Genomic DNA, 13,083 nt, shown 5'->3' with positions numbered 1-13,083 from the left:
GAAAAATATTTTAATCTCATTTGATCTCATTTCATCTTTTTATTTATTTTTTTTCTTGAGATGGAGTCTCACTCTGTTGCCCTGGCTGGAATGCAATGGCGTGATCTCAGCTCACTGCAATGTCTGCCTCCGGGTTCAAGCGATACTCTTGCCTCAGCCTCCCCAGTAGCTGGGATTACAGGCGCTTACTACCACGCCTGGCTAAGTTTTTGTATTTTTAGTAGAGACAGGGTTTCACCGTGTTGGCCAGGCTGATCTTGACCTCCTGACCTCAGGCGATCTATCCTCCTTGGTCTCCCAAAGTGCTGGGATTACAGGCATCAGCCACTGTGCCTGGCTTCATGTTTTTAAGCTAGTTTCTATTTTTAATTTTTTATAATTTAGCTTATAAACCTACCTATTTTCAGTTGTGAAGTTAGATCTAGTCCCTTCAAGTCCTGTTATTAACAAGTAGAGTATCAGATGGATTGCTGCGACTGGAGCACCTGTTTGCATTCTGAGGGCTCTGGCTTTGAGCATCCTTTCTTTTAATTTTGCATATATTCCTGCTACTGTTATCATCTGGGCTGCCTTTGGAGAAATGTGTTCCAGTCAACATTTCTCGAAATTTGGTAGTAGAAATGGTTGCCATTTATTTTACCTCTAAGCCATAACTGTTTTTGTGGTTTTAATATTTTCAGTAATGATAACCAAGTTGTTTTTGAATACTTGCTATTCCTAGGCATTATGCCATGCTTGGTATGTTACATGTTATATATAATTTAATTATACCTATGCCAGAAGTATAGGCACTGTTGCTGTACCCATTTTATTGGTGAGCAAGTAGAGCCCTAGAGAGTTTAAATAACTCACCTAATAATTCAACCAGCTGTTAAATGATAAAGTTATGATATAAATGTGCTGAGTTCTTGTGGCTGGATACTTGCACTTTTGTTTTTACTTTTTATTGGGGCATCTTGTTGCAATAGCTGTTTTATTTGCACTTGATGTTTTTTTGTGGGGGGAGGGGAGAGTAAGGTTTCAATAGACATTACTCAAATTCCCTGAATCACATTTTCTAAAATTGTAGTTTTTAGCCATAAATGGAGGACAGAAATAGTTTCCTTGAATATTAATATCCTGTTTATAGAACATGCTTTTTCTGCTAATGAGGTTGTAGAGAGGAACTCAGGTCTTTAGAAGTTTGTGCCATCCATTTCTTTACTCTCAGTGCTTCCCATGTGGCAATGTAATTCTTCACAAAAGTCATTACTGTATGAGAAACAATATGTAGGATAAGATTATGATAAATGAAAGTAAACACTTTCTACATTAAGAAAAAAAGTATCTGTGGAGATAGTGTACCTGAGGAGGCACTTTCACAATTAAAGGGAAAGAAAGCTAAGGTAGACTGTACCTATGGACTTTCACAGAAATTACCCAATTCTTCTGCTCATCCATCCAGTCCATTGGAGTTTGGATTGTGGGCTGAAAAGTGGAAGGAAGTGGTAATTATCTTACATTGTCAGGCTAGTTATATGTGATGTAAATCTCTTCATTTCCAAATTGTAGTAATTTATTTAAATATATATGTGTATATATATATTCGTTTTTAAATTCAGATGAAAAATATTTAGATAAATATAAAATATTTATGATGCACATCTAAATAATGTATAAGACTGTAGGTATTTTGGAATTAGGCAACCGCTATAAGTATTTTACTATCTCTCTCCCTCTCTCTAGCATCTGTTCCCTTTTTTTTGTATTGTGCATAGTACTCTTGATGCAAAATGCTATTGTTACTTATAATTTTAGTTTTGGAGCGTACATATTTAGAGTTGAGCATTTTTGAAAGAAAATGAAATGTTGGGTATTTCTTGCCTTCAAAGTTAAGCACTTTCTAAAATGTTTTTAAATTGTTTCAGATATAAATTTGTTTTTCAGAGCAGCTTTAGTCAAATGTTGCTCCTCATGTTTAGTGTAGTGTAAGAAAGTGAGTCAAGAACTTCAAAATTTAATTGGACCTGAAATATTTATTTATTTATTCTTTCACACACTTACCCTTCTTGTTTTAAGGAGTATAGGTCAAAAATGGTGGTCCCATATTCTCCATTCCTGCCCACTGCTGATAGTGGAATGCTGGTGGTTCTAGGGGAATTCCAGGACCATGCTGGCCCTTATGAAATACTGTGCAGGAAAGCAAGTGGAGGCTGTGGTTAGTGCAACTTTCCTTTAGGCTCCATCCTTCAGTTCCTCAGAGTCCAAAAGTGGAAAACATTTTTGTAATTTTTTATAAATGTTAAACTCCCCCCATCTATCTCCTCACCTCTTTCTGCATGTTTTCTTAGGATAAAGAAGATAATCTAAGTAATACCTGGAAAGAGATTTTCTTTTTTTTTTTTTTGAGACAGGATCTCTCTCTGTTGCCCAGACTGGATTGCAGTCATCCAACTGTTGCTCACTACAGTCTCAAGCTCCTGGAATTAATCAGATCTTTGTATTGTAAAACAATTTTAGGCTGGGCACAGTGCCTCACACCTATAATCTCAGCACTTTGGGAGGCCAAGATGGGAGGATTTCTTGAGGCCAGGAGCTTGAAACCAGATTATGAGCAACATAGTAAGATTCAGTCTCTACAAAAAATAAAAAAAATTAGCCATGTGTGGTGATGTGTGCCTGTAGTCTCAGCTACTCAGAAGGCTGAGGTGGGTGGATCACTTGAGCTGGGCAGGTTGAGGCTTCAGTGAGCTATGATTGTGCCTCTGCACTCCAGCCTGGGTGACAGAGCGAGGCCCTGTCTCCCACAAAATAATAAAGAAAACTTAAAACAAAATTAAAATATTATTTTAAGAATGAAATGAGACAATTTTAAAGCCAACATTTTATGTATAATCATTCTTAACAGTGTATAGTATTTCTTAGTGAACCAACCATCTCTATGAAAATATAATTTGTGATCAAAGATTATATCATCGTTTTGAATTCAAGAAATGCCTTCCCATGTGTTGGGATCCTTGTGTAGCAGTGACTACATACCAGAAATTATTGTCATTACACGCCTAAACTATGGTTCCATGTTAGAGTAAGAATGAGAAGTTGGAAATTTTATTACTCATGATTGAGTGGAGGCTAGGCTGGTGGTGCACACCTGTAATTCCATATTTTGGGAGGCTTAGGCAGGAGGATCATTTGAACCCAGGAGTTTAAGACCGACCTCGGCAATATAGTGAGACCTTGTCTCTCCAAAAAGTTAAAAAATTAGCTGAGTGTGTTGGCTTACATCTGAGGTCTTAGGTACTTGGGAGTCTGAGGTGGGAGGATCACTTGAGCCCGGGCGGTGGAGGTTGCAGTTAGCCAAGATTGTGCCATTGCTCTCCAGCCTGGATGACAGAGTGAGACCCTGTCTCAAAAAAAGAAAAAGGAAATTGAGTGAATAGAATTTGGGCATTGAGGTGGGTAGGTGTAACCATGAGAATAGGTTGCCATCCTCATCTCCACAATTTATGTGTTACCATTTCTGCAAATCCCTGTTTCTTCTCTGAATCAGTAAGAGGTTAACCTGGCTGTTGTCTCTAGCTTGTTCCTTCCAGCTTTAAAATGCTGTATCCAGAATTTTTCATGGCTTCCTTCTCTGTCAAAGTGGATTAGGAACAGCTGAGGAAATTGGTTCAAACAAGCACCCTGGATGTGCTTGAGTTTTGCTAATCTTTCTCTTCTCCTTGGATTCCCTGCTTGGCTCTCTGGACAGATCCGGTGGCTTCAGAGAAATCTGTGCCCCTTTTAGTTTGATCAGACCTGCGTCTCCAGGAGAGATTTTTGAGCAATCCTTTTTCATATTGGATCCCTTTATGTTCATAGTCTGATACAGATCCATACTCCTGCGATTATTTTTCTTGTTTGATTTATAAAGACCATTAACAAGATACTGGCCAGTCTGATTTTGCCAGTGTATCAACTTGAAGGGTTTGCTTCCGTGACAGGAATTGTATTTGGAAACTTAATTGTAATTTTCAGATTCTTTCTAATATAGAAATTTTTCTATATTAGAATTCCACCACGAAAACTTTTTGGCATATTCAGCATTCTTGAGTTTCTCACCAAATTAAATGAATTTTATTATCTAGAAGATACTGAGTATGTATCAGAATGACTGGAAAAGGCATTATCAAATGTGGAGAATGATATAGTTCATTTTTCAGGTCAGAATGAGTTTTAAGAACTATGGATAATACCTTTAACATTTCAAAGGAAAAATCAGTAAAAATTTGATGTGTGTGTTAGGATATTTTATTTTGTATATTATTAATTTGTTGGATAGTTAATTTGCTTGGATAGATTATTTTCAAATTGTTTTACTTATTCCTGTTCAAAACTTTAACTCAGTTGAAAATTGGCTGGGCACGGTGGCTCACGCCTGTAATCCCAGCACTTTGGGAGGCCGAGGCAAGCGGATCACCTGAGGTCAGAAGTTCGAGACCAGTCTGCTGAACAGGGCGAAAAAGCCTGTCTCTACTAAAAATACAAAAAATTAGCCAGGCGTGATGGCGGGCGCCTGTATTCCCATATGCTTGGGAGGCTGAGGCAGGAGAATTGCTTGAACCCTGGAGACAGAGATTGTGGTGCGCCGAGATTGAGCCACTGCACTCCAGTCTGGGCCACAAGAGTAAAACTTCGTCTTAAAAAAAAAAAAAAAAAAAAAAAAAAAAAGAATAAAAAGAAAGTTGACATTTAAAAATGAAATATTACTTAAGAAATTTGAGCTAAATTGGTGCTACAGTATGTCTTTTGGCATTCAAAATCTCTGGATTCTGACCAGTGTTTCTGGTTGCAGGCTCCACCATAGTTTAGCAAACTATTTATTATCACTAATGATCCCAATGTGGTTGTTTTGACAACAAATGTATGGATGTTTGAGTTTCCTCTTTGTCTTGCCATAGTTCTGTTATAACAGCTTTATAAACACATACTCTTTCCTTTGTCTTTTCCACACCTCTCATTAATAGTTATTAAGAATGTGGGGGAAACATGTTAGCAAAAAGGAAAAGTAAGATGTACACATGTACCAGTGCTGATTTATGTGCTGGATACTGGCTTAGGAATTACAGATAATATAGGAACAGATTGCTTGGCATCAGTTCTACAACATTAGGCATTACATGTAGGAAGTTGCTTTGCTTGGATTTCAAATATTGCTTTTTAGTTAGTTCATTATACTTAGGAATAGACGTGCACCTAGGGTAAATGATAACGAATACTGTGTTTGGAATAAAAGCCTAGATTTCCTTATTTAAAGAAGAGTCTTAATAGGCATTTAGTTTATTTAAACTAGTAGCAACTGCCAAATTTTCTGCCTTCATTTACAAGTTGGTGATTAAACCTACTTTTTGTGTGTGTGAGTCATTTTATTTCACCCTTATCTGTCTCTCTTTTTTTTCTGTTTCTATTTAGTTTTTAGAAGATGAATGAATGAAGGTCAGAAAGTACAGATCATATTTATAGATCACCTTCTGGTTGTTATCTTCTCACTTTAGCTATGGCATTGCTTCCAAGGTCATACTCTGGTGTATCCATAAGGAGGTACAAAAGATAAACTCCTGCCACAAAGGCAGTAAGGAGTCTGCTACATTAAATCAGTAATATGATTGCTGATAATTTTAGCAAGCTTCTTGTAATTAAAATTATTCTGGCCGAGCGCGGTGCCTCACACCTGTAATCCCAGCACTTTGGGAGCCCAGGCGGGTGGATCACGAGGTCAGGAAATCAAGACCATCCTGGCTAACATGGTGAAACCCCGTCTCTACTAAAAATACAAAAAATTAGCTGGACGTGGTGGCGGGCGCCTGTAGTCCCAGCTACTCAGGAGGTTGAGGCAGGAGAATGGCATAAACCCAGGAGGCGGAGTTTGCGGTGAGCCGAGATTGCGCCACTGCACTCCAGCCTCTGCAACAGAGCGAGACTCCGTCTCAAAAAAAATTATAAGCCATTATTATTAATTTTACTTCAGTCTCCTAATTTTAGATTAAATATCCTGAAAATAGTTCCCTTCGTTTTTTGTGTATCGTTTCCTGGAGAAATAATTAAGTAGAACATTGAATTTTCTTTTACCGTAATTACAGTGTTGAAAAATGTGAAATGTAAAATCTTAACATCTCATGGGCATATTTGAAACCATATGATACATGGAGGTTCTGAATGAAATGTATATGCATTGAGTATTTTGTATTTCAAAATATGGTATGATTTCTCATAATTCTTTAAAAAATTGAAATTTTTGCACTGAAGTGAAGTGGAAACATAGTTGGGTTTCCTATGCCAACATAGAAATGTTTATTACTTCTGTAATGTTCATGAAACCCCAGTTCTGACTTCTGCAACATAGGGATATAGTCTTGCCAAGAAATCTGACCATCAGCTAAATAGCTGTTTCTGGGAGATAAAGCCTTGGAGTTGCAGCTTAGTATGCCGGGAATGAGCTTCTATCTCAAGGCATTGGGTGGGTTCTACATGATTTTACTGAATTGTAATAAGCTTGGTGAGGGCTGAGGTGGGAGAAGACACTTACTTTCCCTACCCTGAAAGAGATTTTCTCCATAGCCAGGATACCACTACCACGGAGCAGCAAATTAATATGCATTTCCCAGCTGGAGTGGCTTTTTGACACCTGATGCTGTGGCGGTACATTTAGATGATAAGGAAAATCCCTGATCACAGCAGGAACATCTGTTTTTTTCTGGCAAGAAGGAAAATTTCCCACCTAGCACAAAGCTGAGCGGCTATTTGGGGCAGCCTCATAAGTGGAGGATTAAAGTTATAATTTAAAAAAGGGAGAATAATTTCTTATGGCATTTTTCTTGTATAATCTTTTAGATAAAGTAATAATTCTAACAAATTTGTGACATTAGTAAGTTTTATAATCATTAGAATTGTGTATATTTGATTTAAAATTTTTGGTTTATAGTTATAATTTGATTCATAAGTGAGTGTATATAGTCTTGAATAGACCAGTTACGACTGCCATATTTTAACAATTATTTACACTAAAGCAAATATTTTCAAATTGAAAATAGAGTGCATGATGTATATTTCAATGGACAGTGGTGAGTATCTAGTATAAATTGTGTTGTAGAAAATATTTAATACATTGTATGCTGCGATGTTTATCATAAATAGAGACACACAGCTTTACAGGCCTACAGTCCTTGTATGCACTTGATACACATTGTATGCAGTAGATGGTGAACTAGATTTGTGGCCAGATTTCAGGATTGGGAGGAAGAAACATGACTGAAACGCTAGTAGGCCCTGCATGATGCTGTCAGAAATATAACAAGTATGTTGATAGGAATTAATAGTGTATTTTAAAAATTCTTCAATTGATTGATAATTCAAGATTGCTGTAAATAACTGCAGTTTTCATACATGATACATAAGTCAATATATGGATTCATTATTGATTTTACATGAATTAGGAAAATTGCTTTGTTATGAGAGTGAACGCCAGTTTTAGTTTTATTATCCATGAACTCAAAGTTGATTCCACAATTATAAAATTGTGGAATTCTTCAAATGTAGTGGAAAATTGCAGACCTTGCTATCTTCAGCCGTTCTGTCTCTTAATCTGATTATTGTGTGTTGCTGTGCTGCAGGTACTGCATGTCATAATTGACTTACATGGAGAAACAGTGTACTATTTTTTCTATGCGATTGGAAATAATCACATTTGCCAGAGACATCATATGCTGTAGGTGTGACATGAAATTGAAATAGGCATATAACAGTGGTATACATCTTTTAGTATAAATCTAAAAATACAATCATTACATTTCACCGAAAATACATTTTACTAAAGTTTATCTTAATACCTCTTCGAAGTATTCCCTAAACAATTTTTAAAACAACTTATCAAAATATTCTTTTAAAATTCCAGGATTCTGAAACCATGTGAAATAGGCAACATAAAAAATATTCATGAAAAAGTCACCCAGGTTGGTGTAAGCCACTGTGCTAAGTGCTTGGGTTTAAAGGTGAATGATGATTTCCCCAGGCTTCCCTGTAAGAGTAGAAATAGCAGTTTTTAAAGTTAACTAAATTATAAGTTAGAACCATAATTAAAGTAAAATTAGAACAGAGTGGTAACAGAAAGCATGGCATGATTAGTTCTATTGAGAATCAGGGACTACTTGTTAGAAAGTAGCATTTGAACTGGGCTTTGGAGAATGTTCAGTATTTCTATAGGAGAAATGATATTGGAAGTCCAGGTCTCAAAGAGAGCAAGAATGAAGGTGAAGAAATTTGTGTGGCACAGCAAGCACCATTGTCTGAAATTCCCTCTGGTCTACCTACAGTGTTTGCTGGAGGTTTGATGTGACCCAACATACGTTTTAGGAAACTCCTCTGCCAGAAAGTGGTGCAGAACATTTTTAGAGAGGCTGCGACTAGAGCCTGTGTCCAGTTAGAAGGCCACTGTTAAAATGTCAGGTCAGAGACAAGCTGATCCTGAACTAGGTTTATGGCCGAGGACCAAAATCAGCAAAAATGTTGGATCAATAAGACCTAGAAGCTGTGGAGATCAAAGATGGAGGAAAGAGAGTAAAACTAATTCTAAATATTTTAGGGAATGGTGCCTGAGCAAAATAGGGAGCTCAGTTTCGAGGTGTCTTTGGGACCTCTTGTTGGAAACTGAGATCATGAATTCAGGAAACAGTTTCGTTTTCGTGACTTATGCCTGAAAGTTGTCAGGGTGGGATGTGGTGAAATTGTGCAGTTTTTGAGCTTGTCCAGAGAGGTAATACTCAGCAGTTCATAGAGCTAACAAGACCATTTACGGGAAGAGGAAAAGTGCCATAGATTCAGGAAGGAGCAGAGGGGTGGGTACCAGTAGCATACTGGATTCCAGACACCAAAAGGTGACAATTGTGTGGAGCCTGATCTCTTCATTTCAAAAGTAGACTCGTTTTCTTTTCAAGTGGTATTTTGTCACTATGCAAATATCCAGTTATCTATCAACTCTTAAAATGGTTTTAGTATGGTTATCTTTGCCTGAATTAATTATTTCGTTAGGAATTGAAAATGGTCATGTTTCTAATTCTGTTATTAGTTCTATTTCTATTATTTGGCATTCTTCTGAAAAGACAAGTTTCCCCTCATCAACTGGTACTGTTGATGTCTCTGAAATACAGTTCCTACTGAAAAGAGAGGGTAGATTTTAAAAAATACTTTTGGTTTAATTATTCATTTTCTAAGTAAGCAGTTGGTGTAATAATCACCTCAAATGGTGGGAAATGAGTATGAAAGCCTGGTCCCTAGTCAATGATAGCCTTGATTTTTATTTTTGACATAAAAATTATACTTGCATTTCAGTGTACTTTAAATCCTCCTTCTCTTTGTAGACACATAAGGTTCTGTCACTAATAAATAAAGTTCTGTCGTTAGTAAGTTTACCCTTTATGACTTACCTGAATTTCTATGATTTATAAAAAATTCTTATCAGAATAAGCTTATATCTATGGACTATCATATGAAACAGTATTTCCTTTCCTTTTTTCTGAAGCTTAAGTTTTAAGAAGAGACTTAGTATCTTGAGATACGGTGAACTTTAGTTTCTAGTTTGCTTCCTTAGTTAGTTTTTTGTCCATGTATTCTCCTTGCCATTTCTATTAAAAAACAAACAAACAAACAAACAAAAAACTTGCTGCTAAAGTTCCATCTCGCTACTGAGTTTTTAAAGATTTTATTTCTTGCAGGTTAATTCTTAAAGTTTATAAAGTTTCATGTCCAAAGTTTATGTTGGTAAATGTTTATCAATTTTTTTTTGTTTGAACATATGTCCCAATATTGACATAAACCCAAGACTATGAATTCATTTTTAAGTTTTATTCCCTGATGGAACTCATGAAGGAAGAGCAAATAGTATCCTGATCTATAACTAAGTTATACACACTGCAAACCTATTCTATTGCACTTTTTTGTTTCTGTGTTTGTATTGAGTGTTCATATAGTTTAGCACATGAAGAGTAAGTATCAATCCCACATGTAATACTTATAGCCAGATTACTCTTAACAGTGTTACTAAGGACAATATGTTAGTACTTCTAACTTGGTGTACTGAGTTAAGTGGATCCAACTAACGGTAATATTTTACTTTGTTCTTGTAGGAGATGATTTAGATTTAGTCATTGAACTAAAAAGTATGACTCTCCTAGTTTATCCTAGGTTTCTCATTTCTTTTTAGAACATTGAAATGAAGTTTTACAGCTCATAAGCCAAATGAAGTTACTATAATTTTTTATTTGAAAGAAATATCAAGTAGCATTTGGTTGTTCTGGGGAGTATTAAAAACTTAGTTGATAAATATTTATTTATGTAAAGACATCACTTGTCATATTCATGTCACAGTGAACAATTATGTATCTATTATGTAACAAATAATTGTGAAAGGCCAGTTTTTTCCCCTGATACTTGAATTAATGCTGACTACTAACTTGTGAAGTAGGTAATAGAAACAACCTGGATAATCTAAATCTCTTATCCAAAAATCACAAAACCATAAGGCTTTGAAGAAAGGGCAAATTTATTAGTCTTCCTTATTTTTAGCATTTCTGATGAATTAAGATGGTACCTCATAATTTAGTTATGAGACTGGGAAGAAGAGAAAATGCTCCAGTTGAGAAAGAGTGAAAGTCTCATATAGAAGTTCACTTTTCGGTGCACGTACTTGGTTTAGGTGATTGATTTGGGTAGGAGTGCAAAGTGTAGTGTTGTGTCTGTTGTGTGCTGTGTGTGCCCTTCCTGCTGTAATTATTAGACTTGCCTGTCCTCGGCACATGGTTATAATTCCAAGGTCTAATCTGGGTGGAATGTTCTCAATCAGCTATTTTGTATAGGATTGGAAAGATGTTTTAAATATGTAGAATCATTTTTCTGCTACTTTTGAAAAACCAGGTGCATTACTGATTTGCAAGGTCTGGTTTTTTACAAGACGCCTTTTTGTTTCTTTTTGAATAGAAAGATGAAAACTACAGAAGCCTCCCACGGGATACTAGTAACTGGTCTAACCAATTTCAGAGAGACAATGCTCGCTCGTCTCTGAGTGCCAGTCACCCAATGGTGGGCAAGTGGCTGGAGAAACAAGAACAGGTAACATGACAAATCCTTATATGTGCGTCATTGCTGTAACATCCTGTCCCATAGCCCAAAGATATTTCTCCCATCTCAATCATTGGTGATGATTAAAAGTAAATTATTTTAACAAATTTTAGTTAAGTACCAGTCTCTATGTCAGAGTTTAACATAAATGCAGGATATTTCTGGTTGGTCTCTGATCACAGATTTATTGTGAGCAGTTATGAATATTTGCAGTAGTTTCTGACGGTTCAGGGCTTTAGAGTTTGTAATGCAGAGGTGCAGATGTTTGGCAGTGAATCGTGCTGTGAGTGAGTAGACTTTCAAGACTCTTCTTTTCTTTGATAGGCAATAATTCAAAGGATCTGAAGATGCAAATTAAAACTTTCTGTTTTATCTAACTTCACTGTACAAGAGAAATATATCCTATGGTGTTGTTTTAGAATTTAGATTACTGTATTTTGTCATGTTTGGGCACTTATCCGTTCATAAATTTCAAGGACCTATTTTAGGTTTATCAGTCTTTAGAGTTATCTATTTCACTGTGCAGTGCATCCACCTACAATTCATGAAATCAGAATTGTTTACCACTCAGAAATAATTGTTTTCTGCCTTGGAAAGAATGACTGTTTACAAAGTTGTTGCATCACTGTTAGAAAAGTCCTCCTTTCATATGATGACTCAGAATGTATCTGATGAGTTAATTCTTTCAGTGTTTTTTTTTAATGCCTTAGTTGTTTGTTACTGACTCACAATGGGTTTTTTTGGTGGAAGGGAATCCCAGTGTTTTATAATTTTAATTGTGCTTTCTCCCAGCTTTATTGAAGTATAATTGACAAGTAAAAATAGTATATATTTAAAGGGTACAGTGTGAGGTTTTGAGATATATATATATATTAATAAAATGATTGACACAATCAAGATAATTTATCCATTACATTACATAGATATGATTTTGTGTGTATATGTGGTGAAAACACTTGAGATCTACTCTGTTAGCAAATTTTTAAAAATTTAATTTAATTTAATTTTTTTGAGATAGGGTCTTGCTCTGTCACCCAGGCTGGAGTGCAGTGGTGCAATCATAGCTCACTGTAGCCTTGAACTTCTAGGCTCAAGTGTTCCTCCTACCTCATCCTCTCTGGTAGCTAGGACTAGAGGTATACACCACCATGCCCAGCTAATTAAAATTTTTTTTTTTTTTTTTTTTTTTTTTTTTTGTGGAGATGGGGGTCTCACTTTGCTACCCAGGCTGGTCTTGAACTCCTGGCCTCAAGCAGTCCTACTGCCTTGGCCTCCCAAAGTGTCATGGTTATAGGCATGAGCCACTGTGCCTAGCTTCTTAGCAAATTTCAAGTATAAAATATGTTAATTAGACTCACCATGCTGTATGTTAGGTCTCCAGAATTCATTCATCTTACAATTGAAAGTTTTTACCCTATGGCCAATATTTTTCCTTTTTTCACACCCCACTCCCTGTGGTAACTGCCATTCTACTCTATTAGCATAAGTTCATTTTCTTTCTCCTCCAAGATTCCACTTATAAGTAAAATCATACAGATTTTGTCTTTCCGTGTTTGGCTTATTTCTCTTAGCATAATGCCCTTTAGGTTCATCCATGTTGTCACAAATGTCAGAATGTCCTTTTTTATGAAAGGCTGAATAATATTCCATTTTATACATTTATGTGCACACAGACACACACACACACACAGTGTATATCACATTTTTTTTGATCCATTCATCTGTTGTAGGTCACTTAGGTTGTTTCCATATCTTGGCTATTGTGAATTTATGTTTCCGTGTACATGGAATTGCAAATATGCCTTTGATATAGTGATTTTATTTATTATGGATATATATGCAGAAGCGGAATTGCTGGATCATATGGTAGTTCAATTTTTGAGGAGGCTTCATACTGTTTCATAGAGGCTGTCCCAATTTACATTACCACCAGCAGTATACCAGGGTTTCCTTCTC

General features: G+C 36.1%; 1 protein-coding gene across 50 annotated transcripts in view; it reads left to right on the top strand.

The window, feature by feature from the left end:
* Positions 1-13,083, top strand: part of PARD3 (par-3 family cell polarity regulator) — a 717,421-nt gene that overhangs the window by 366,048 nt on the left and 338,290 nt on the right. For 42 of the 50 annotated variants that reach the window (XM_074001405.1, XM_074001399.1, XM_074001397.1 and 39 more), the window contains one exon: positions 10,987-11,118. The exons of the other annotated variants lie outside the window; for them this stretch is intronic. In XM_074001405.1, coding sequence (XP_073857506.1) covers positions 10,987-11,118 — 132 coding nt within the window. The remainder of the gene's footprint in view (positions 1-10,986; positions 11,119-13,083) is intronic. 50 annotated transcript variants of the gene reach the window in all.

Source organism: Macaca fascicularis, chromosome 9 (genome assembly GCF_037993035.2).
Source record: "Macaca fascicularis isolate 582-1 chromosome 9, T2T-MFA8v1.1".
NCBI lineage: Eukaryota > Metazoa > Chordata > Mammalia > Primates > Cercopithecidae > Macaca > Macaca fascicularis.
The sequence above is the reverse complement of the archived record's forward strand: the minus strand, read 5'-3'. Positions and strand labels throughout refer to the sequence as shown.